Here is a 24,622-nt window from a genome sequence, read left to right on the forward strand (position 1 = left end):
AAATAAACTGAAACACTGTAAATTTATGTTATTAAAATGACTTATTATGTGGCTATAAACATGACAGCACAGTAGCAGACACAAATCTCAGGCTATGAAACTGAAACTGACAACAGAAACTATGAGACCACTAATTTTTCATTAGATAAAACCTAGCATGCTACCAACTGCATCAACATTAAAATTTCAACTTAGTATTTATAGCTACTGGCCCTTTGAAGTCCACAAAGCCTTAGAATTATATACACATGCATATTTTCCAATACCCAACTGCAGACCAAAGAGGTTGAAAGTTTACAGTATTTTACTTTTGGCAGCTGATCCAGCAGTCAGCACAAGGCTATGCAGCATGAGACACCGAAACATTCAGAAGCATTCAACAGCTGCATACTATATGCACTGCATGTGTAAAATACCTGATTTTCTGCCAGTTCAAATTATAGCCCTTGTCTGAATATACATGTAATTTTTTCATTGCTAGAGTGATAGTAACAGGTTTATAATATCCACCCAAATAACTGCATGCAATGACATATATAAACTAAAATAAGAAGTAAACCAGAGCATACAATTCGGTACATACTTTTGAAGTATAAAGACTGAAAAAATGCTTAAGTACACACAGCATCAAGGCCTAGTTGCAGCAATGACAAGCCTTCATTTTACCTTAAGGCATTTCAAACAGCTGGCTAAGAACTTCTTTATTTCTGCATCATTTCCTGGTAGGAATTTTAGGGAGAGATGGGTAAGATGCTTAAAAGGGTTGGTCTCCACTACATTTAAAAAGACAGGTGTGTGATCTAGAACAGATGCTGAAGAAACTAACTGCAGCAAAAACCTAGGGAAAATAAAAAAAATAATAAAATGTTTAGTATATTTCTTTTCCTGAAACTACACATAAATCCTACAAGCCATTTTCAAATAAAATATATTTTTTTATTTGAAAAAGAAATTCAATGTCTATGTTGTAGTTAATACTACAAACAAGTATAAACTAAAATGCTTGCACCTTATAATAAGAAATATACAAAACTAGTCCGTTTGTTTATTTGCAAAATTTTCTTAAGTCCATAGATCCAGGAGACCAAAACCAAGCACGGCCTTTGTAACCAAATTCAGAAAGAAAACTGACTCCTGACTTCTAGGTATTCTATAACCTAGTAGAATCCATAGCCCACCGCACATGCATTAGGAAATGGCCTGACTACTGAACGAAGCTAGGTACTCTGGACAGGGCTTTCTCAGTACCCACACAGACTAAAACAACATTTTGAAAAGGCCACTACAGGGAAGAGTGGGCCTCAATTCTCCCCAACTCACATCTCAATATCTGAACGCTGAAATGAAAGAAAAAAACACCCCATCTTGTCAGAATGCCTTGTAACTTTGCCTTCTCCTGTGAAATAGAATGATTTAGACCTCGGTCCATCAAATTCAATTACCTCTCTAGCATTAAACTACATAAAACAAACAAGAGACCGGTGCTACATCTTGCACATTTGCTAATTTGTGAAGCTCGCCAGCTTTGACTCAGATGGGGAGATTATTACTAGACATCAATTTCACCACTCAGTCCTCCCAAGACTCAGGTTTTGTCAGTAACGTCCACTGACTGATATTCAGATGTATCCAGGGGAAGGTTAAATTATCCTTTTCCTACTGACTCTTCTCAGTCTGAGTGGCTGACAAGTATTTTAAGAACTCAACACGTACAGAGTAATAAGGCACTCGCTTATTACCTACCTTGGGATATCTTTGTTCTGCTCCTGAATGCATTGCTGAAGCAAATCTATAAATTTTTGTGGAAAAGCAGAGAAGTCTACCAAGAGACCTTGCTGGGTTTTTAAACTATATAAACAGATTGGAAAAAAAAGAACATATTAACAATATATAAAGTATAATTTGTTTCCTATAAAAATATTTGTTTAGTAGAAAGAACCAACTATGATCAGGTCGCTAAAGTTCGCTAGCATGTTATTTTCAATCTTGAACACAGAAGAAATGTGCTCACGTCTTTAGATAATAATCACCAGAGGGTATTTATGATTTCAAGAGCTCTTGCAAATAGGCTGCACTAAGAAAAAAAAAAAAAAGACAACAACTGTGGCACAACAAATGTTCCTTTGAGTAGAAATCTCCCTCGCAGCACAGAGCAGTACAGTTATTGGATAAGGGCATATGGAAGAAGCAAATGACAATGAGGGGAGACTCAATCGTTATCAAGACTTTTTGTTTATTTAATTTGCCTACTTATTTAATTGCACAACTTCACCATAGATGCAGTAAACTGAAAGACATAAATGTTCAGCAGTGTATGCATGTATCTGTCTATATATGCAAAGCCATACCTTGTATAACAAAATACTTTTGCACATTGGTTTTACAAACACTATTTTACTTTTGCCTTTTGATTGGCACACTGACCACATCTCTTTTTTTAAGGAAAAGCAACAAAATAACAAAACCAAACCACAAAAACACCCTCCGAAACAAAACCACCACAGCAAACAACAAAGCAGAAGACTGGACTGTTCCTGCCTGGTCCTCAAGTCTGATGATCAAATTCCAAGCAAGTGCAGCGAAATGAGACCCAACGGTACAATTAGCATGCAAGAAATCCAAAAGCAAAGGCTCAGGTCTGTGAATCCATGTCCATGCAAACAGACTTTCCTCTTGCAATTATTTGTCAAAATAGTTCACACACACGCAATAGCCTCTAAGAAGTAGTTACAACAAACAGAAGATGCAAGCAGTAATGTAAACTGTGGTGCTGTAGCTATGCAGGGAACATAACATCAGGATTCTGTCATTCAGCTGTATGATCTTGAGCCAATCACCTTCCTGTACTTGGCTGCTTCACTGACTGGTCAAATAGAACAATACTACCAAAATACTGACAAAATTCCTCAAGTGAAAAACGCCTAAACCTAAATTCTAAGATAAACCACTCTAAGCTAAAAATATTCCTTCATTCTTTTTCGCAGTTTAGAAATGTTTCACAGACAAAGATATAATTTCACTTACCTTTGAAAATCTTCCTCAGATATGACAAGGTTATAAAGGAAAAAAGGATCAGTATCATCAGTCAATCTAACAGCTAAATCCTGAAAAAAGACATTTAAATACGATTTAAAATACTATAAATCACCCTGTAGGATTGTTTAAGTATTGTAAACCAACACTGCAAACAGTATTTAATGTTTTCACTGTTTAACCACAAGTAAAATAGAATTCAAGCAACTAATTCAGAAGGTGGAAAACATTTAACACTATTTCTATTACAGTAGAAAAAACAGGAAAACTGTTTCACACCAATAAATCAAATAAAACCCTTCAACTCTGATCAGCAAAGGTTTCATAATTCAATGTGTCTTCATCATTTTACAGAAAGAAAACTATCTGCTATTTTTCCCCAGTCATGAAATAAGAGTGTAGCACTAGCAGTCCACTGTAATGGACCACAAACACATCACTGCTGTAACTGGAAGTTTTTCAGAGTATACTACTCCTAAAAGTTTAAGAAACAACTTTCTGAAGAGTTTGTATATTTGAATACAGAGCTTCATAAAATGGATACAGATTAAATCCAGTAAGCTCATAAGGAAAATTGTAACATTATGCTGCTGCTTTTTTTTTTTTTAATTGAAGTTCCTGGTTTGCTAGAGGTCTACATAGTGTTTTGGAAAAAGTGCCTTCTCTGTAGACATTAGTCTTTCATTAAAGGCTGGGGTTTATGCAAAACACCTGGTACAATAGGCCCAAGCACCTGTTCTCTATAACAAGGCTCAAACCTGTGAAGAATACAGTATTCCGTAGCAGAGGAAAGAAAGGAAGTAGAAACCTGAAAGCTCTTCCAACACAACTGAAGTGTGACCACTGCACATGTACACATATAGAATTGAAAGAAGTTTCAGTAACTCAGATACCAATAAAACCAACAAAAGAACCCAACCACTATTCCAAACCAACTAAATTACTCAAGTAATTATATCAAAAGTAAAATAAGGTCAAGTGACAAACACACTAAAATCCTGTTTTACTTTTTCTTTGCATATTTGTTCTCTTATACAATGAAATTCAGAACATGCCTAATGAATGACATGAATATAACCAATGCACAAACCTTTTTATGAACAGGATTAGAAACGGACAGTAGCTCAATACTCACTCGAACATTTAATCTCCTGTGTACAAAAAGATGAAACTTGGTAACTAATCAAGAAATCATTCTCCAAAATTAATGTGCATTTGCAGCCACATTACAGGAATCAGATGACATTTTGAAAACAAAAATTTAGGCAGAACTATCAAGAAAGGTCCTAGTGACGACTACTGCCTAAAATACCTGAAAGCCCCCCAGCTGCAGCTGCCATCACAGCTCCGCAGTCAGCACAGGTGTTTTTGTTGCTTGTTATCCACCAAACTTTAACTAGCAAGGCAGAAGCTTTAAAACTTTCTCCATAAAACAGAACCTTTGAAAAAGCCTGCTGAAATTTATTAACGACTGCTGCAACTTTTGAAAATCATTTATACACCGCTACACTGTCTTCATCTTGTTGAGTCATCCGAGAAGTTACTTGCATTACAAAATACACTCACTCACAGGCATCAGCCTTTCTGTGCCTTCTCATACAGACAAGCCAGAGCAGCCCCGACGCCCGCACACAGTGACTAGTCCAGACAGGGCCTGCGTTACGGAAATTCACCGGGTGTTGGAGACACGGCACGTGCAAGATCCCTGGCTTTTCCCAAACACCAGCGCTGAGCCAGGCACACGCGCAGCCGGGCGCGCCCGAACAGCCTGGCCCCTCGCAGGCACGGCCGGGCTGGGCTGCGCGCTCCCGCCCAAGCGGTGCCGGAGGCGGCGGCAGGGCCGGCCCCAGGCTGCGGGGGGAGGAGGCGGGCCCGCCCGCGGGGCACCAACCGCCGCGGCCCGGGAGACGCGTAACTGCGGCCGGGCCGGCAGGGCCCGTGCGGAGCCGGGGCGAGAATCCCGGCCCTCGGGCCGCCTGCAGCGGAGGCGCCTTCGCCCCCGCAGCCCTAAAGCGTCTCTGTAAAGCCGCTGCCTGCCTTCCCCGCCGCGAGTGCCCCCTCCGCCCCGGCAAGGCGCCGCCGCCACTCCAGCCCTCGCAGGCTGCCTCCGGCCATGCCGCAACCAAGTCCCTTTCCCTCTAACGCGGCGGGCCCCACAAGCAGCCCCAAAGCAAGAAGAACGCAGGCAGCCGCTCAGCCCGCCGCCCGCACCACGCGCAGGGCCCGCCTCTCACCCAGCAGCCGCGAGGGCACAAGGCAGGAAGACAGAAAAGAGCCTGTCGCTCGGCAGCCCTTCTCCTAAAGAATGCAGTAAAGGTTCTGCGCAGCTTGTGAGGAAACCATGTCAGAGCCCGCCGCGCCGCTCCAGCCAGCCCCTCACCTCTCCTCGCAGCCCTGGCACCTCACTTGCACGCACACGGGCCGGTTGAACATACTCTCCGCCGCCATCTTGCGCTTCGAGTTTGGCGCTCGGCTCCCGCGGAGGAGGAGCCTCAAGATGGAGGCGAGGCGGTGGCCGCGGGGGCTGCTGGGACGGCAATGGCGGCGCCGGAGCTGGGCCGCGGCACTCCGGTCCCGGGGCGCTGTGCCTACTTCGTGGAGAGGAAGAAGCGCTTCTGCAAGATGATCCCGGCTCCCGGGAGGCGCTTCTGCGGAGAGCACGGGCAGCAGGAGGTACCGGGCCTGGGTGGGCGGGGCAGCTGGCACCTTCCTGCGGCGGGGGAAGGGATGCCCCGGTGGCACGGCTGGGGCCTGGGGTGACATGGCCGCCCGAGCGGGCGGGAGCGGCAGCGCCGGTGCTGCCTTCGAGCATCGGATGTGCTGAGGCCACTCGTCCAGCCCGGCAGGAACGCGGCCGTTACGTTATAGGTTTGTTCTCTTAGGAGCCACTCGGGTACTGAATTCTTGTCTCAATTTCTCCATTCCAGTTGACGTGCCTACCTCAGAGTAGATGCTTTATGAAAATCAGGTGTCCCTCAACAGCATCTCTAGAACAGGAATGCTGAACGCATGCTGAAGTGTTGTCTAAAACTTTTCTTTTGTGACTAGGAAGAAAATGACAGGAAAAGAATTCCGTGCCCTCTCGATCCCAAACAGTGAGTACCTGTAAATGCCTTTCCTGTTTTTTGCCAGAGCTCGCATGAGAAATGCGTCTACGTAACTTTTTCTTTCCATTTGGATTTTAGCACTGTATACGAAGACCAACTACAAAAGCATTTACAAAAATGTAATTCAAGAGCGAAGCCGAAGCCAGTAAGTGTTCAGCAGGCCCCGTGGCCCCGCACTCGGCGCTGGTGGCCCGGCTCGCGGGGCACCAGTCTTGCACACAGGCCGACGTGTCACTTATTCCAGGCTTGCACAAGACCGGGTGCTAGGTGGTTAAACCACCGAGGCAGCACACCAGTTAACACGTAGTAAAGCATTTTATGCACTTTGAGCAATTGCTGACGCTCAGGTCTAGTCACAATTTTCATAGGTCCTTACAAGTCTCCATTTAAAGGTACGGCATCCTTTCTTTTCACTGGTCTGTGGGGAGGGGGCTGTATTGGAAGGGGGCTTTCCTTGCTCCACGGTGGGTCTTTTAGTATGCTAATTAGGTTAGTTCATACATAGTTCCAAGTCATTTTCTGTTTGGTCTCTTAATTTCTTTCCCATTTGGTTCTCCCTGAGCTTATCTTGTTACTTTCTTAGCTTGACTGACTTACAGTGTCTATTTATTCTCCCAAAGCCACGCCTTTGGTTAACTACTTGTAAGGATTGGTTAACATCCTCTGTTTTTCAAATTCTTTTGACTGTTTTGCTGTAGATATTTACATATTTTGCCTAAATTTCAAGTTAAAGAAACAGACTGACCTGTTAACCACATACATGACCATGTACATGCGTATGCTTGATTTAATAATGAACTGGTCGACTACATGCAGAGAGTTCATTGTGCTGACAGCAGCTGTGAACTGGAGGACAGCAGTCTTAGCAAGCACTACAGTAAGGACGATATGGAAGCTGAATTAAGTGCTTGCTGAAATGGAATTCACATTCCAGTCTCCTCATACTCTGTGTCCCCTTTCACCGTAGTTCAGTACAACTTTTCAGTTGTCTTAGTTGCAAATGAAAATGCTGAATTCGTTTTTCTCAAAAACGTTCTCTGAGAATAGTCTCTCACAATTGCCATTCATTTTAGAAACTCGGTGACAGATTATCCTTGGAAAGCAAAACTAGCGGGTGTTTTCTAGGTGTTTTCCTACCCCTGGCAGCCTGCTGCCCTAACCAGCTGGCTGCTTCACTCAAACTAGCAGTGAATTGTGGAAAGCTAGGCCGAGTTGCAGCCAGTGCTGAGGGAAGGAATAAGATGTATGTCTCAACAGCTGTTTCAAGAAAACCGAAGATGGCTTCTTTATTATCTGCCCTTCGGCTTTAACAGTGTCGTACCTTTAGTATTACCTGGGAAACCTTAAAATCACCTCCGGCATCAGTCTAGTAAGTGTTGACAGCTTAACTCTTACAAACATGTTCAGTCTTGTCAAAATGCGTCAGAACAGTCATTTCTGGTGGGGACTTGGGATCAGACTATAGGGAAAAAAATTACTTGAAATATCTTCTTTTGCAGTGGATTCCTATTGCTATGTACTTTATCATAAAACCAGTGAAGAATTTAGCATTTTGCTTCCTGATGATTAATAAAATCATTTCTTTTGAATTTTAAAGGTCTACTTTGTTCAAGATATTAATGCAGGTTTAAAAGACGTAGCAGAAATACCAGAAAAAGAAGTGAGTACATTTATTTATTCTAAAGCTTAGTCCCTACATAACATGTTGCAATTTATCATATGACTAAAGAACTATCAAAGATAAAAAGCTCTTGAATTTATGGATGCCACTTTTTTTTCCCCCTTAAAAAGGTACCTATCTGTTCTCTATCCAAAGAAAAGCTGGATAACTTAATCATCACATTGAAAAAAGCAAGTACTGGTGAGTTTACTTAATACTGAAAATAAGACGTTTTAAATTGAATTGATTGAATATTTCATTGTCATTTTTGCTGTTAGATATCTGTGAAAATGTAAGACATTTGGCACTAAACGCATCTGAAGTAATTATTAGCAAGATAATAGGCAATCCTTCTATAGCTAAATTTTACTCAGAAGAATATACTAGATTGAGAGAATGATAAAATACTGAACTTTTGTTCATATTGCTAATTTCCCTTCCTTCTGTGTTTTTTGTTTCCCACTCGAGATACCACTACAGATAATACAGCTCTGTTATAAACATGTGATGATAGATTTATGCTCCCAACAGACTGTTTTGTTGGTGATACAGATTGAGCTCATGTCTGAATATTGTAACGTATGTGTTACAAAAACAAAAACTCTTGGAAACTGGAAACCTATACCTTACAAGTTTTGTATTTGCATTTGCATGCAGGTCTGGAACGTCACCTTAAGGAACAAGTACTGTCCCACCAGGCTTTACAAGAAGCCTTAAATGACCCAAAGAATGGGGAATCTGCTTTCAAACACTTGAAACAACAGGTATGATCGCTGCTTTACTCATAGGTATAGGTGTTTTTAAACACATGGAATTCTGCTGCTGTAAATTTGAGTGACTGTGCATCCATGATGCTCGTCACTTCACGTAGAGGAAATCGGAGATGCTCAGTAACTATGCTCTTCAAATAATAGCATGTATAAAGTTTATTAGGATACTGAAATAAATTACAAATTATGTGGTAGTATTCTGAATTTTAACTAATGTATTCTTATTTTATATTACCTCATAATAAATCTGAGCTACCAAAGGTAAAATGTTGTATTTACTAAGAATTAAAAAAGAATTTTTTTACTTTTTCTGTAAGAGCTGGTCCTAGACTTCCTGGTTATATAACAGATGCATAAAAAGAACTGGAGAGCCCGAGTTTGCCTTCTGCCTTTTTAAGTGCATTGAGCAGCAAGAATTGTAAGGGAGATGAATTGCATACTGTAGCAAAATAGAAAGTTTTGGGAAGAAAATCTAGAAGTGAGATATGTCTGGATCTTACTTTCTTCCCATGTTCTAGCTTTCCTATGTATTACAAAATGCTTAACTGCAGCAGAGAGAGAGGGCTCTGCGGGCACTGGTGCTTCACAGAAAGATCTAGTACAGTACCCATATTTTGGATGTCTACTTTGGGAATCGGCGGAGAGTATTATAGCATGTACCTGGATCCTACAAATCCTGTTCCAAAAAAATGCGGGCGGAGTTCTGCGAGCAGTGGAAGAAGGGCAGGGTTATGATTACTAGCCAGAAGTTATAATCCCCTTTCCTCTGCGTACACATCATCTTCTTCCTAATCCCTCATGGAAGGAAAGGCTTGAAAAAGTCTTTTGAAGTTTGGTGAAGTAATCATTTTCCACTGGGCATTACACTACATGATGTATGTATTTGTTTGGTTTGTATAATCTTTTGATGTTTGTAGGCTTCTATTTTAGGTAACATGGAAAAACTACATTTACTCGGTCCAGGAAGATGTTTTGTTGAGTTTGGAGCTGGGCGAGGAAAGCTGTCTCACTGGGTTGACGTTGCCTTACAGAATGCTGAAAATGTTCAGTTTTTGCTTGTGGAAAGGGCAACTACAAGGTTCAAGGTAAGAGGTTATTGTCACATTGGCAGACTATAATTTTTAAACTATTGTCATTGAAGCTATTAGCATTTGCTTTTTGTCTTTAAAACCAAAACAAAGCCTTTACATTTTAAAAGTTTTTGGAAGTGTGATTGCCTACATTCCATACTTCAGCAATAGCAAATTTATTAAAAAAAAAAATCCTGGTGTATAATGTTGGAAATATGCAGATGTTGACTTGACAGGAAAAAAAGTCTAGCATTAATATCTGGAGCAAAAGTATAATTATTAGTGGGCAGCCCTGCTTAATTATCTTGTTATGTTTACACAGGTGGATGGAAAACATAAAAGGAGAGATTCTGTATTTGAAAGGCTTCAAGTTGATATTCAGCACTTATGTTTAAGTAAGTTCCTTCTCGGCTTGCATAACTGTGTAACTAGAGGCTTAATTGTAGATTTTGAATACTGGAATTCAAGTCAGTTTGTATGTAGCACACTTAGATGTACTTGGGTTTGAACATGATTCTCAGTGGTTACTTGGACATGTTAATGCTCTGTGTATATACGTATATACACACATACATGTATTAAATGGAGACTTTAAATTTTCTGCTTTTTATACACTTAGGAGGACATCAATGTAGGTGAGAAACACCTAAACAAAACCACTTTGAATGTTTTTTTAGAACTTGCAGGATTAAAAACCATTGCATTGTTTGTTGTAGGCATGCAGAATGAAGCAAGTCATGCGCATATCAGTACTACAGAACTCGTGGGAACACCCTGTCACCAGGAGATGCATTAACATATTTAAATTTCATAGGCAATATAGAAAGGCTGAAGTGGTTAAATATGCTTCTCAGCCACAACATCCAATCCTCTTAACTTCTTTTAAAAAAGAAACTTTCCTTTGAATAGCTTATTTTTAATAGTGTCACTGTATTTTTAATAGTGGTAAACATTTATTTCTTTTTTTAAGTGTGCTGAAGTTACATTATCTGAAAAAAATATTGCCCCAACTATAATAATAGAGGTTCTGGGGTTGTTGTGGACTGTATGTGGGCATTATCTTTTTTTTTTTCTCTCTCCAGATAAAGTACCTATTTTAGAGAAGAAAAAGCTACCACTAGTAGGAATTGGGAAACATTTATGTGGTGCTGCAACAGGTATGAATTACATATGTGTGAACTGCAGAAAACTACGATACTAAATCTTATGATCTGGATGGACTGATCTTCCAAACTGTCCTTTTAAGCTTTTCTTGCCCTCTTAACCCTTTTTTAGTGAATGAAGCAATTATATGTCATCTAAATATCTACTAACATCTATTGACTTCAGTGGAATAGTAAGTGGAAAATAGGTGCAAGGCTACACTAGACAGAAGTAAAACCTTTCTTTTTCTTTATCTATACATCTAAAAGAACAGTAGAATAAAGAATAGTGCGTGGTGGCATGGGTCATATATTTGTAAACTGTTGGAAGTACCGTTTTAACACCATCACACCTCTACTCTGAAATATTTTTCTTTCTCAGTTCGTGTTCTGAAAATGAGAAGAATATGTTTCTGTCCTGATAATTTTAAACATGCTTTTTCTAACGTTACTTGTCTGCTAAGTAAAGGCATCTCAAATATGACACCTATATAGGTACTGTTACAAAGATGACAGTTAAGCATTTAAGAAATAGATGTATGTATTACATAGATTGTGTCCTAGATATCAGACTTTTAGAGCAAATACTTGAATGTTTTACAGGTAAGAGATAATATGTCAGTTTGTTAACCAAAGTATTTCAAATTTACTTGTGTAGAACAAATAGAGGATAAGCCCGTAGTAGCTCCAGGGGTCTCAATAATATTCATTTAGCATTTAGGGTTTTCATGTTTTCAAAGCATGCTTGTAATTTTTAGTTATGCTTAAAATTGCTTTTTGACCTAGTTCGTGATGTATGCTTTTATTCTTTGTGGCATATAGCCTTATGCAAATAATGGCATGGTGTTCATCGCTATTTTTGGGGGGGTATATCTGGTTTTTTCCTAGATCTTGCTTTGAGATGCCTGGTTGAAAGTTATACAACTTGCTGTGATGGAGAATCTCAAGAGCCTGCACCAAAACGCTCTAGGACTGATAAGACAGAGGTGGCTTCTAACAACTCTGCTGATAATGAAAGCAACAAAGATGACTGTAAGCCTGTAGCTGGAATTGTTATTGCACTGTGCTGCCATCACAAGTGTGACTGGACACATTATGTAGGCAGGGAGTTCTTTAAATCAGTAGGACTTGGACCAGTAGAATTTAATTATTTTCAGAGAATGAGTAGCTGGGCCACTTGCGGTATGCGAGAAACAACAACCAAAGCCTCTACAAGTGATGAAAGTGAAGATCAGTCTAACGACATGGAAGAACATGAGCAAACGTGCAGCAAGACTGAGAGCGGTTCTGATACTTTACAAGGGTATGTAATTCTTTTCCTAACAAATGGACTTCTGCAGAAAAGCAAAATTACGTATAGTGGTACATGAAACTTTTTTGGCTCCTTCAAAATGACTTATTTTACAGAAACATTTTAATTATGAAATTTATAGAAATATTCTACTTTAAAAATACATTTTTCATGGACGTACATTTCAAAATATTTAAACAGTCGTGCTTGCCTGAGTTGAACTTAAGAGTGATTTCACTAGTTTTTCTAAGCTTAACTACTGATGTTAATTAACAAAACTATTCTTCTGACACGTTAATTCTTTTCCTCCTTTCTATGAAACCAGGATACTTACTGTTGAAGAACGAAAGGAGATAGGTCACCTCTGTAAACTGCTGATTGATCATGGACGGATTGAATATTTACAACAACACGGATACAAGGCTGCACTACAGTATTATACAGAGCCTGCTGTGTCCTTGGAGAATGTTCTGTTGACAGCTGTCCCAAGTCTGTCTTTGATATGAGAGCCAACTACATGACAGAAGACAGATCTGGAATTGATAGGAAAAAACCCCTACAAAACTTAACCTGGATTTTTTAAAAAGCTAATTCATTGCTTATAAAGAGGCTCTTTAAGTCTTTCCTGTGCCCAGGAAAGTTCTTATATTACCCAGTTTCACTAGGAATTACAAATATGCAAACAAATTCTCATCAGTGGAAAAATAAAATGCCCAAGAACGTTTAAAACCTGCTGTGTGCTGCTTTTCCAGGAAGTATACTTGATATGTTCTTCCATTCACAGTTACGTTCTTTATTCATTATCATTTATGACAGAAGTACCAAAAGTACAGCTTTCCAGATTTCCTGAAAGAAAATGCGTTAAAATAAGAGCAATTAACATACTTTATTTTCCATTTAAAAGTTCAGGATAGCTTTGTATTTCCTCTTAGGTTAATTAAGTAGGCCCAGGTACTTTGATCAGCCCTTGCCGCTAGGGGAACGTTAAGGACGAAAGCTTACTTGTAAACTGTCATCTTGATATATTTTTGCTAATTTGATTATTCATTTATGAAATATTGATAAGAAAAAAGCTTCCTTAGCGTTCTAAATCAAGAGCATTTTGGTCATCAAATTTTTAGGCCTTCATGATAAATAGAATGAAGATCAGAGAGAACATTTTATATCTGCAATGAAGTGCTCTCTGCAGTTAACAGCTGCCACCTGCACACCTGTTCAGAAGTGCTTCTCCTGGTCTCTTACTGCAACCTACCCTCAGTAAAAATCTCTTTACAGATTTTTTTGAAAATATTAACTCATTTATTAAGGAGATTATTCATATTTTATTTGTCTGTGTATCCTAGCTTTTGTTTATCCTTCCCTTCAGCACTGCATTCCCGAGAGATCTGAAATAATAAAAAAGCCATACCTCTTTTCTTGAGTGACTCCTGGATATACATGTGCATGAATTCAATGCCAAACATTTCCTGTTGCTCCTCCTCTTCTGTATTCTCACATGGAGGGAGCGTTACCTCTAACTCCAGTGGGTTGTCTCTGAAGTTGACAAATCTGACAGTTCATCAGAAAAGGTTACTCTTGCAACAGGTTTTGTCCAGAGAGAACAACTCTTTTGAAACAATTAAGATTCTTCAAACAGTTTTTTGAGCAAAATAAAATGTCTTTTCTTATACTAAACTCACCACTGTATTAGTAGTATTAAGTAAACTCAGCCAAGACAACACCTTTTAATAACCGTAGCTGATTGTGGTGGGAGAAAATCCTGCAGTCCTTGTCATTTTGTCTTTGGGTTTGCCTGACCCCATTGTCAACCTTACTGAACTTCCAAAAACAGATGAGTGGATGAGAACAAGAGTGCAAATGCCTGCATCCTTCCAGCTTTGCAAGGCAATAGCCAGCCCTGTCTCCCTCTGGTTTTGGTCCATCCCTGAGCCTTCTTCCAAAACATCTGAAAACAGAATTGTCTTAACTGGGCTAGATGTGATTTATTTAGACTAACGTTCTTTCTCGAAAATGGCCAGCATCTAGTAATTCAAATAAAAATGCAAATAATAGGAAAGTTTCTGTCAGAGTATACAAAATAATATTTCAAGTTCTACCAATTAAAAATGTACACTTAATTATTTTTTTTATTTTTCAAATAAAATATAGGAGAGTTTCATCCATATCCTTATACCCAATCCTTTTTGTTTAATCCTGAATTCTTGACTTCTCAGTGCTAAAGTTCAACTTCTTGTCGTTTTTATGTTTGTCACATATTTTTCCTCCTAGCTCTTGGCTTTAGAGAGTGATATAAAAGGTCAGTTAGAAGTGGGCGTTTGGACCTTTCAGAAATAAGAACATACATATCACAGTCTCCTTTTTCATTTGGGACTGTAACTATCATAGCTTACTTAGATCAGTTGTGCTACACAACCCTTCTTGACCAGATGCTCAACTGTTGTGAATTTGTGTAATTATGCTGACTTACAGGGTATTGCGTCCATCTGTACAACTGTGGACATGCCTTAGTATCACTTTATGATGTACAACTCAAGGCAGACTTTAAAACTTATCTTCTAATATTTTTATTTGTATTTCTGTTGCTTTTTCTTACCTCAGATTTGTCATGTCCTTCATACAGGCTGGAATATCCTTAAGTTTGTTGTTGCTAAGAACAAGAGTACTGAGATTTTTCATATTGCTAATGGTTTCTGGCAAAGAGTTTATCTCATTCCTTTGGAGCCATAAAGTGTGGAGATTTCCCATTCTGTAAAATAGGTATTTGTGCAAGCAATCAAGATTCAGAAAATTAATCTTACCATCATTAATAAAAAGTAATTGGTTCATTTTTACAGCCACATAAAGGACTCTCATAATGATAGACCAATTCTCAAAGGAAACCCCACATCCAAGATAATCACCTAACCTCTGGTCCAAAATGTCATTGGCAAGAAATATTTAACTTGGTACTGAATTTATTGTTTGTTATATGGATTATTCCAGCTCATCCAAAATAACACATTAGGACTGATAAATCTTCAGTTTGCAGTGATATTAACATTAATATAATCCTTTGAGGTTGGATTTAATAATTAGAATTTCAATCCAGTTGAACTGAGACCAAAATGTGAGCTTTATTTACCTGTCAATTGCCTCAGGAAGCTCCTGGAGTTTATTTCCCCCCATATCTAACCACTGTAGACTTGGCATGTTGAGAAGAGCTGAAGGGATGGTAGTAAACTGATTCATGCACAAATCTATATGTGAAAGCTTCCTTAAATCACTGAGCTGAAAAGAAAGGGAGATTTAATGTAAATTTGTATAGCTGTTGCATTACAGCAGTGCTGTAATAATGTGGACTGAAAAAAAAGAACAATTTAGAAACATTACAACACATTCTGGAGTTGGAAAACACAGAATGGTTTCTGAGTTCCGTTAGCTGATAGTAGCTAACAACTACAGTTCTGGAAGGTAGGTAGGTTTGAAACTGATCAGGCAGAAGAATTTTATCTCCCACCTGGCAGTGAGTGCCCTAAATGCTGAGAAGCTGAATGCCGTGACTACAACACAGGTATACCCTAAGCCCTGAGAAGAAAAGGAATTTTAGAAACACCACTGTCCTTAGTATTTCATACTCCATGCAATACACCATTTTTCATTAGTCAAATATTTAAATTTTTATGAATCAAATTGCATGGACTGTAGTTTAGAGGGAACCTAGACACCTGCAACGTTTTGAAGTCTACTGCTACGGCAAGACATTCTAAAAACTAAACATAGCCTTATTTCAGTACGCAACACCTAAGTCCTTTGGTGAATCCTGCCTTCAGGCGCTTTTACAGTGTTCAAGTGATGTAAAGATGTTAATTGCAAATCTGGGCCAACTGTCTAAAGACTGAACACCACTCAAGTTCACGTACCCAGAGTTTCGTGGTGTTGATATTACTGTAGTCTCAATAGGACAGAACCACGTATTTTCTATGAGCTGTTAATTTAAAAGCTATCACTCTACATTATACCATATAACCTGTATCCATGTAGATTTTGTAAATCCTGGATTCTGATTACTAGTGTATATTTTCATTTGAAGATATGTTGTTAGGTATTACTGGTTGAATTCACTCAATTTTGCAAGGCAATGATTGCTGTCAACTATTGCCACTACTGGGTTTTTAAATAAATTGAAGCAAGTACAAATGGTTACATAATTGTCATCTCTATCTAAGAGACTTAACAGAGATGCAGGTGTCTCTCACAGTTAGGTCAGTCCAAATTAAAGCTCAGTAGTAGGTGAGCAATTGTTTTTATTCTCTCTTAATTGCTTTCAATGTCTCAGAACAACATTCATTCAACTTGTGCAGGCAGTTGTATAAATCACGCAAACCCTTTTGACAGCAGCTCTGGTAAAGGTGCTTACAGTTGTGTCCTGGCACATGTTATGAATTTGTGTTCTCAACCATAAAGGGGAAATTCTCTGTGCTAAGGCATCACATCCTCAGTGCGGTAAATCAGTGAAGACCTTCAGCCTAAACAAATTAACGTCAAACGTTATCACTGTCCTGTATGCACTAAGTCATTTATCTGGACAAAATAAAGATTGGCTCCTTCAACCACTCAGGTGTATGTATGTCCTCATATGGCTTCAGTTTGATTAGTCAAATACTGTTCACATACTTGTTTCTGTGGAGTAGTTTTCAGATTTGCTTTGATACTCTGATTTCACATGGGAGCACAACATTTAATGATAATTATTTTCAAAATATAAATAAATTCAAAATATACATTAAATAAAACTAAGCAAAACAGTCTGTCAAAACCTGAGGAGGAAGATCACAGATACTCCTGTTGACAGCCAATTCCAGTCTTTCCAGACTGACACAGTTACTTATTTCCTTAGGAACAGACTTTATTCTATTGTAACTGAGAAGCAGCTCTTGGAGGCTAGTCAGCTGGCCTGCAGAGAACACAAATGAGAAATCACAAATGTTCACGTTCATTCTATTTGAAATACAGTATTACTTGTTTTGTGTTATCCTTATACTGTTATACAAGTGCTCAGTGTTCTCACTGAAAAAAAAAAAAAATCACTGAAATTCAAACAGTAGGATTTCAGGACTCTCTAGTACAGAACTGCTAAGAAAAAAAACCAAAAAAAAAAATCAAAAAAGCCCTTGGGAACATAGGCTACTCGTGTTGTGGACTCAGAACACAAAGCCTGTTTTTTCAGTACCACATTTCTAGCTGTGTTCTGATGTCTAGTACCTGCTGCGCCTACAAACTTTTTTCTCATGCTGAGCTTTCATAAAGATATGTCTCCTCCATCTGCCCATATTTTTTTATTTATAGGGAATGCATGGTTTTAAGATCTCTATCACACTGTCACATTTAAATTGTCTGTTTTCTAACTACTCAATAGGATTGTTAGACAGGCAAAGTGCCCCCAAATGGCATGTTTGTGTAAGATTAATTTTCTTAGGAAAGCAGCTTAAAATAAAAGAAAGCACAGCTCACCAATTTCTTTAGGTATACTTTCAATTGAGTTCCGGGATAGATCTAGAACAACAAGACTCTGAAATCTTCCAATGAACTGAGGAATTTTCTGCAAACTAGTTCTATGAAGCTGCCATTCCTGGAGATGGACTAGTTTCAATAAGCACGAAGGTAGTGTCTAAGACAAGAAACAGGAACCAGAAGAAATTCCACTTAGTATACAAGAATACAGACTTACATAGAAGTTTTATTTGAAACAGTAACAGTTTTTTCCTTCTCAAGCTACACCATAACATCCTGAAATGAACACCACCAATATGGGTCATTCTGACCACAGATTTAACCTGCCCAGTTTTTGCTCCCAGGATTTAGATATCTGCACTACCGTCGTTGCTTGAAAAATGTCAGGCTTGCTTATTTCTTTTCTTTGAAGAAAGCAAATATAACTGAAGAGAAAACTGCTCTAAATAGCCTTTTTTCATTTAAATGGTGATCTAAATTCTATTATTCTGTTAAGAAAAACAGTGAGCAGCTGAGAGTAAAAGTGCTGAGGAATAGAAAAGCCACAATGTCTGTATGCTCTGAGTTCTGAACAAGGAACACTGCCCTGTGGACACCAGAGTATTGCTGAGTGTGGCTGTCACTCTCTCACTGCCCTCAACATGGTCTAATTCTCATCACCTCACACTAACTGCCATCTGCATTTCTGTGTGGCTCAGAACAGACGCTGGCTTCCACTCTGTCATTGATTCTACAGTTAGCTGCTTCCCTCCATACATCAGAAACAAGAATAATAGTATTCTGGGAATCTACTGATTCACTTTTAATCTTAGAAACAACCGTAAGAAATACTTTCCTGCACCTAAACATAGAGGGTTTTCACCTTGACACATTTCAGTAGTTCAGGCGTGTTAACGTTAAATGATGATTTATTTAATTAAACTCATAATTTGCACTGTAATAATTTCTAACACAAAAAAGCTTTTGGTGCTCTATTTTTGCAGAGTAATGCTTAATACTGAGGACTAAAAAAGTCAGCTTGCTTTTACACTTTCACAACAGTGTGTCTTAATTGTTAGCAAAGCACACAGTAAGCACTTCATAGATTAAAAATAGTGCAACTGTGAGTATGAAGTTGTAAATAGTAGTTTTCTAATGCATCAGTCATTCAATCCAAGCAGCATTCATTCCTATCAACACTACCTTCCATTCTTCTTCCTCTATCCTTAAAATTGCTCTTCCGTCTTCATTAATAACTTTTTCTTTGAGCTTTGCTAAAGCAGCTCTCTCCTCCCAGACAAGTAGTAGCCTACAAGGGAAAGAAGGATCTGTCAGTGGTGCAACAATGAATACAGGCAATAATTACTATCCGTTCTACTTTTCTGGAACAAAGAGACAGTAGTAGCCTTTTTGGATGCCAAACAACTTTTATTATATCTAGATGCTAAATATGCTATCAATTTCAGGGAAGAAAAGAAGATAAAGTAATGTTTGGCTCTGGTAATTTATAGGAATTTTATTTTACAGTTCTTCAAATTTACAGTCAGAAGGAAGACATAACTTCATTCACTTTCATTGTACTGCAGCAGGGCAACAGAGTAAAAAGTCACAGGGAACTAAGTTCCAAAGCCATTAATTTTTAAGCAGTTCCCTAAAAAGAAAGCCTTCAGTTCCACCAAATGGAAGTGCAATCAAACAGGGTAAATCAGCTAGGGATTCTTTTCACTTGCTTTCCAAAGGGGACTTAAGAATTACCAAAATGAGGCCAATTCTCTTTTTCTCCTTGTATTTTCCATTAGTAACTTTTGAATTTCTTACTCCACTTCAAACATATCTGACAAATTAGGAAGAGTTCCAAGACCAGAATGCTAAATTCCTTCACATTTCATGAAACTGCTGGGCAGACGGCAGACCAAGTGACCCTGTTAATGCCTCTATTGAGAAGAAGGCATAACAAATCAAAACCTCCACTGGTGAAAATATCCACACAGGAGAGGATTTTAATACTTGAATTTAGAGGATTTAGTGCATATGCTAACGTTTTTATCACAGAACACAATTCTTGGTTTGACCTGACCATATTATTAGATTCTAACCAGTGGGAATTCTGCTGGAGTAATGACTAAACAGACTCTGGATGAGTCTGAAAAGACTGATTATGGTCTTCTGAAATGTAACATACGGTCTAGCTTTTCACATACTTAAAAAGATTTATAATTTACCTACCTTCCTGCAGACCTCTGTCTGAATTCCTTTTCTTTCTGTAATTCTTCATTTATCTTGTGTATTCTCACTTCCCAAAGTGTCTTCACAGCAGTGAATGTTCCAATGCAAACTGCAGTTTCAGTCATGATCCTTACATGTTCAGATTCAGTCACAGGAATCTGATTGTGAATTTCAGGCTCAACACATCAGCACATGTATCAGCTACCAGATGGGGACAGTGACATGAAAATTAAAATACTGCAATAGCCACTTGATAATATTATTAAATTTAGTTAATGTATAGAACTGAATTTTACCAACTGCTTTCTCTTTATAGAAATAAGTAATCGCACCTAGTTAATTTTTTTTATAATAAGAAATGGTATTCTTGCAATCTCTCTGCATTCTTAGTCAGTGAACAACTGCTTCTCTCAGTTCCTTCCAATGGTAGGCTGAGTACTGCCCATGATTACTAAATGCAGATACAAGCATTCATTCCTTTCCCAGGCAGAAATGAAGCTGTTACGTGCGATTTAGGACAGTTAAATCCTGGTTACTGCATCCTGGCAGCTAGCTGGTATAAATACTTGTAAGTAAAGGAGTTTTGCACTTTAGAGAAACAGAACTGTTGCTGGAAATAAATTTGTATACTTTATTTGCATTCATTTTCTCCATAGTTTAACTCATTATAATATATTTTATAGTTAGTAGTGCATTACCTTTAAGAAAAGGCTTTTAAAATTCTTCAGATCTCTCCAAATCTTCTTGTAGCCCTGAGTGTCAGGTTCCACATTTATTAAAAAAAAAAAAAAAAAAAAAAAAAAAAAAAGCCTGAAGTTTTGAAGTCATCCATTCCTCAGTGAGATAATTAATACATATTTTCCTGAAGAGCAGCAAACCAGGATACTCAGCTATGCTAATCAGAGCATCCCTCTAAAAAGCATTCTTATTGCTGTTACTGTAGCCATTTGGGGAAGGGTATTTTTGGAAATAAGCTGGAGCCAAGATATTGATACTCAGATAAGCTTGGAGGGCTAAATTGCATGCCAACAGCAGCGTACCCATGACACTGATAACCAGAATGGTCCCTTTGAACTTTTTACTAATACTTGCAGGGAAAGGTAAGAAAAACCTCTTACACGTCCATTCGAACTAAATAAGTGAGGGTAACTTTCTTCCAAACAAGAAGGTAGATAACAACAAAAGTGGAACTTCAGGTCTTTTATACATATATTTCCCTACAATAACTGCTGCAGGCCTGTCTTTTAGAGCAATCTTTTCAATCACATTTATTCCATTATAATTTTGTATGGCATGGATAAGCCAGAATTGCTTAGTGAACATTTTTGTGTTCAAACTGTCAATCAATCTGTTTTGTTTACCATGTTTTTTGCTAAGATAGTTATTTGTAAAGCCTGACTATACTGAAATCACTTTATTAAAAATTTATAGCCAAATAATAACAGGTGTAAGTTGTCAGGAACGCTTCCTGTTCTAAAGACAGCATAAAAATCAAATTATAATGCTTGAATAAAGAAGAATCTCATCCAATACATTAATATTAAAGATTCTTAACTGTTTGTTTGTTAAGAAAAAATGGCAGGATTTGACAGGTGACGCAAATGGCAGCGACAGTGTGGCACAAAGCAGTCTGGCATTTAGGTTCATAAAGAGCCACTGAATTTTTTCTTGTAAACAGAGGATAGTATCCTCTTTCCGTCCCCCACATAAATGATCAAATTTACTAGTTTGAAGGATTAACCTTTCTTTCCTCATACTAGCTACCTTTCCCATTCCTCATCCCGATATGCAACAGTAATAACTAAGACACTATATGAGGGGGTTTCTGCTCTGATTAGTAGTTACGATTTAAATTGCCTTATTTTTCAGGATTAAACTTCTATTGAGATTAAGTGATTCACCTGATCTCTTGTTTCTTGTTGTATAGAGACATTGTTTGAACTATAAGCCTTTTTAAGCTTATAGTTCTTCTTATATAAATTTTGCAGAAAAGACATTTGTTAATACTTACATTCCTAAACCCAGTACTGGACTATACAGTTGAAACAAAAGTACTCAAAACAAAACATAGTAAAGCTTACACTGGGTAATTCTTGCTGTGGAAAGAACATTATTCAATAAATAGTGCTTTAGAACCATGAAATATGAAAGACGGCCTAAGTATATGACTTTGTTTTCAGGGAGTTTTAATGCTATAACAACAGGACTACCACCAAATTCTTATTATTTTTCAGGAAAATAAAAACTAACAGTCGTGCCATCGTGGCCAACAATTCAGAAGTGAATTTCCAAGTGTGGCTGTAAAACAACTGCGAATTTACTCCCAAGTAATCAGATGTCCCAACAACCTCATCTCCAAGCATCTGCAAGAGTTTAACAGCTTACCTCAATTACTCGGTGTTTTCAAGGATTTCCTGCGACTCACCGCTTTCTGGGCAAGAGCAGAGATAAATTATGAATCTTGTCTGTACTACCAAAACCATTTAGAACTCTCACTCAGACTCTAATGCAATGCCAGTCTAGTTCTAATTTTAACCTATAGCTGAGAATAGAAGGTATCACATGAGGCACTTCTGCAAAAACCCCAAGCATTTACTGCTCTCAGTGTCTTCCCAGTTTGCTGAACATGACTGGACGCCCATTAACAAAAGTTACAAATTGTGAACAAAAAGAACAAAGGAGTACCTGTGCTCCACAATGAAAAATAATCTAGTTTTGAATTCAAAATGACAATTACTTGCTTTATTCTAGTAACGCCTCTCTGCAAGATAATTAAGATTCAAAGTGCTATTAAACAGCAACATGGACTAATTAGATTAGAAAAAAGTATTACATCACTAAGTATTTTACTCATTACTTTTGCCCATGCTGAAGAATTCTCTTGTTGAAGGATTTTAGTGCAAATTATCAAAGTCCAGACAGAAAAGCAATTTTAATTAGGATGTGCAGAGGGGTAATTACTCACCCCTTTTCATGTTTCCAATCATGAAAGATTTTAAACATTTTATTTCTTCAAAGAGCCCCTGGGGAAGATAAAAGGTGAACAACTCTGTCAGAATCTTTTTCTTCAACCAAATGGAAAGAGAGAGCAATAATCACAGGTCACTATTTGAAGCAGAAGCCATAAAACCGGGTAATTCTGACCAATTCTTACACTGGAGTATAAAATGTGAAGATGGAATTTTAAAAATGTCATTCATTTGGTTATAACCCTCTTTCAGTACAAATCATTTTTCCTTATTATTAGTGTTAGATTCTAGCAATAGCACATAGAACTTCACACCCAAAAAACCTCCTCTCCAGTCCATGACCAACTAAATACCTGAACACCAATACCTATTTAAAAAGACACCAACTGTTTTAGCTTTCAATTGTCCAAGTTGGTTTTTTTTCGAAGTTACGCAAAAGCAAAACCGATCCAACAGGATCTTTGGTATAGCTATTTCTTCTTTCAGTTTTGGTATGGATTCAATCCCCACAATTCTTTTTAATCGATGCTTTTTCTTGATCTAAAAACATCATAACTAAAAAGCTAACTACTTAATTTTGTCCTCCTTAAACGAGACAGATAAGTAGAGCTTGGAAAAAAACCACAACAACCTTCCCTTTTATTGGGAGTTTTGAAAGACAAATCTCAGGCTCCTTGTGTGAGCAAAATTATTCCTTCCCAAATATTTCAAAATCACTTTATTGTTTTCCATCATACACTTATACTCCCTCAATTTATTTTCTCCATTGTCATCACATTAAAAAATACACTATTCATACTAATCCCTTACCATAACAATATACATGTAGGAAAGTAGCCACTAGGCTGTATTCTTTCGGTAGTCTTGGGTGCAGCACATTCTTCAAGATAAAAAGAAAGAGAAGTTTGAGTCACCTGTACAGGATAATAGTCACCGCATGAGTCACAAATAAAAACAATATTACTACAGTGCTTTTGGGCTTTAAATTTTTTTATTAGGAATATATAAATCTGATAAAAATGAAATGTGATAAGCATGATATATTAGTCAAACGCTGCAAGAAATGACCTATATATAAAAGACCCTTATACCACAATAGAAATATAAATAGCACCTTACACATATGCTCCCATGCTCCCTCCCCTGCATTACCAGCTTTCCTCTCGCTCAGTCTCAGCATCAACGATAGCAGAGATTCTGGTAGCTTGTGTCTTGCATCTTCACAGCTAAATGCAATAGACAACTTTGGTCTACAATTCTGGAGAATGCTCCTGTAGAGACAGTTTTTGATCTATCTAAAGAGAGGAGAAAATGTCCATTTTGTGCCTCACAATTTTTAAGGCCACGTAACTTTCTTTTCTTGTGTCTGTTTGCAGCTTATGTTTCTAGGAGGTATTTTTAATCCAACAATTTTCTCCATGTCTCCTGGTAAATAACCAGCATAATCCTCATCCACTATTTCCTCTACCTTAAAGTCACATAACTGTTGTCTGTTCTGAAGGCATTAACTTGAACCTATTCATTATGTGCCTTGTATCTGAGTTTAAAAAGTCCTTATCTCACACAGTATTTTTTTTTTAATGTTAATTCTTTGTTGTATCTGATTAGGCTGTCCAATTCTAGTATCTGAACATCAATAATACGATGCAAACTTTTAGAACATGTTCTGCTTACTGTCAGGCTTACCTAATGACAGAATAAAAAATTAGATCCTCCTTTTTTTTTTTCTCCTTTTTTTTTGACAGATGCTTTCTATAAAAAACAAAAATAACTGGAAAGTATTTACTGCAACTACTTCCAGCCTATAAAAATACAGTATATTCTAGAGAGTATTAAGGCCCTGATTGTTATCAATAAATGTTATCAGTAAGCATTTGAATAAATA

General features: G+C 37.9%; 3 protein-coding genes across 11 annotated transcripts in view; 1 reads left to right on the plus strand and 2 right to left on the minus strand.

The window, feature by feature from the left end:
* Positions 1-5,539, minus strand: part of SASS6 (SAS-6 centriolar assembly protein) — a 13,512-nt gene extending 7,973 nt beyond the window's left edge. For 2 of the 3 annotated variants that reach the window (XM_080407083.1, XM_080407084.1), the window contains exons 1-5: positions 5,414-5,539; positions 4,124-4,184; positions 3,025-3,104; positions 1,744-1,848; positions 667-838 (exon numbers count right to left, since the gene is read on the minus strand). In XM_080407083.1, the coding sequence (XP_080263209.1) occupies positions 667-838; positions 1,744-1,848; positions 3,025-3,104; positions 4,124-4,184; positions 5,414-5,481 (486 nt within the window). In that variant the 5' untranslated portion in view covers positions 5,482-5,539. The remainder of the gene's footprint in view (positions 1-666; positions 839-1,743; positions 1,849-3,024; positions 3,105-4,123; positions 4,185-5,413) is intronic. The other variant, XM_080407082.1, reaches the window with a different exon arrangement.
* Positions 5,540-5,571: 32 nt separating this feature from the next.
* Positions 5,572-13,486, plus strand: TRMT13 (tRNA methyltransferase 13 homolog; the record flags this gene model as incomplete). Of its 2 annotated transcripts, none has more annotated exons than XM_080407121.1 (11): positions 5,572-5,706; positions 6,082-6,128; positions 6,219-6,285; positions 7,738-7,800; positions 7,932-8,001; positions 8,458-8,564; positions 9,488-9,655; positions 9,963-10,035; positions 10,723-10,797; positions 11,671-12,085; positions 12,399-13,486. In XM_080407121.1, the coding sequence occupies 11 exons, from the start codon at positions 5,572-5,574 to the stop codon at positions 12,577-12,579; spliced, it is 1,401 nt and encodes a 466-aa protein (XP_080263247.1). In that variant the 3' UTR covers positions 12,580-13,486. The 2 variants fall into 2 exon arrangements, with proteins under 2 accessions (XP_080263247.1, XP_080263248.1); XM_080407122.1 differs by lacking the exon at positions 12,399-13,486 and having other exon boundaries at positions 11,671-11,814; positions 11,940-12,079.
* LRRC39 (leucine rich repeat containing 39) lies at positions 12,785-24,606 on the minus strand (the record flags this gene model as incomplete). 6 transcript variants are annotated; one of them, XM_080407146.1, is made up of 10 exons in its annotated part: positions 22,154-22,726; positions 20,467-20,520; positions 19,769-19,969; positions 18,746-18,851; positions 17,564-17,720; positions 16,870-17,006; positions 15,195-15,340; positions 14,667-14,819; positions 13,482-13,621; positions 12,785-12,919 (listed from the first exon to the last, which is right to left on the minus strand). In XM_080407146.1, the coding sequence occupies exons 3-10, from the start codon at positions 19,891-19,893 to the stop codon at positions 12,867-12,869; spliced, it is 1,017 nt and encodes a 338-aa protein (XP_080263272.1). In that variant the 5' UTR covers positions 19,894-19,969; positions 20,467-20,520; positions 22,154-22,726. The 6 variants fall into 6 exon arrangements, with proteins under 6 accessions (XP_080263272.1, XP_080263270.1, XP_080263268.1 ...); XM_080407144.1 differs by lacking the exons at positions 12,785-12,919; positions 20,467-20,520 and adding an exon at positions 22,734-24,606 and having other exon boundaries at positions 13,396-13,621; positions 22,154-22,199; XM_080407142.1 differs by lacking the exon at positions 12,785-12,919 and adding an exon at positions 22,734-24,606 and having other exon boundaries at positions 13,396-13,621; positions 19,769-20,520; positions 22,154-22,199.
* Between the last annotated feature and the right edge of the window lie 16 nt (positions 24,607-24,622).

The sequence above is a fragment of the Falco punctatus genome (assembly GCF_963210335.1).
Source record: "Falco punctatus genome assembly, chromosome: 11".
Classification (NCBI taxonomy): domain Eukaryota; kingdom Metazoa; phylum Chordata; class Aves; order Falconiformes; family Falconidae; genus Falco; species Falco punctatus.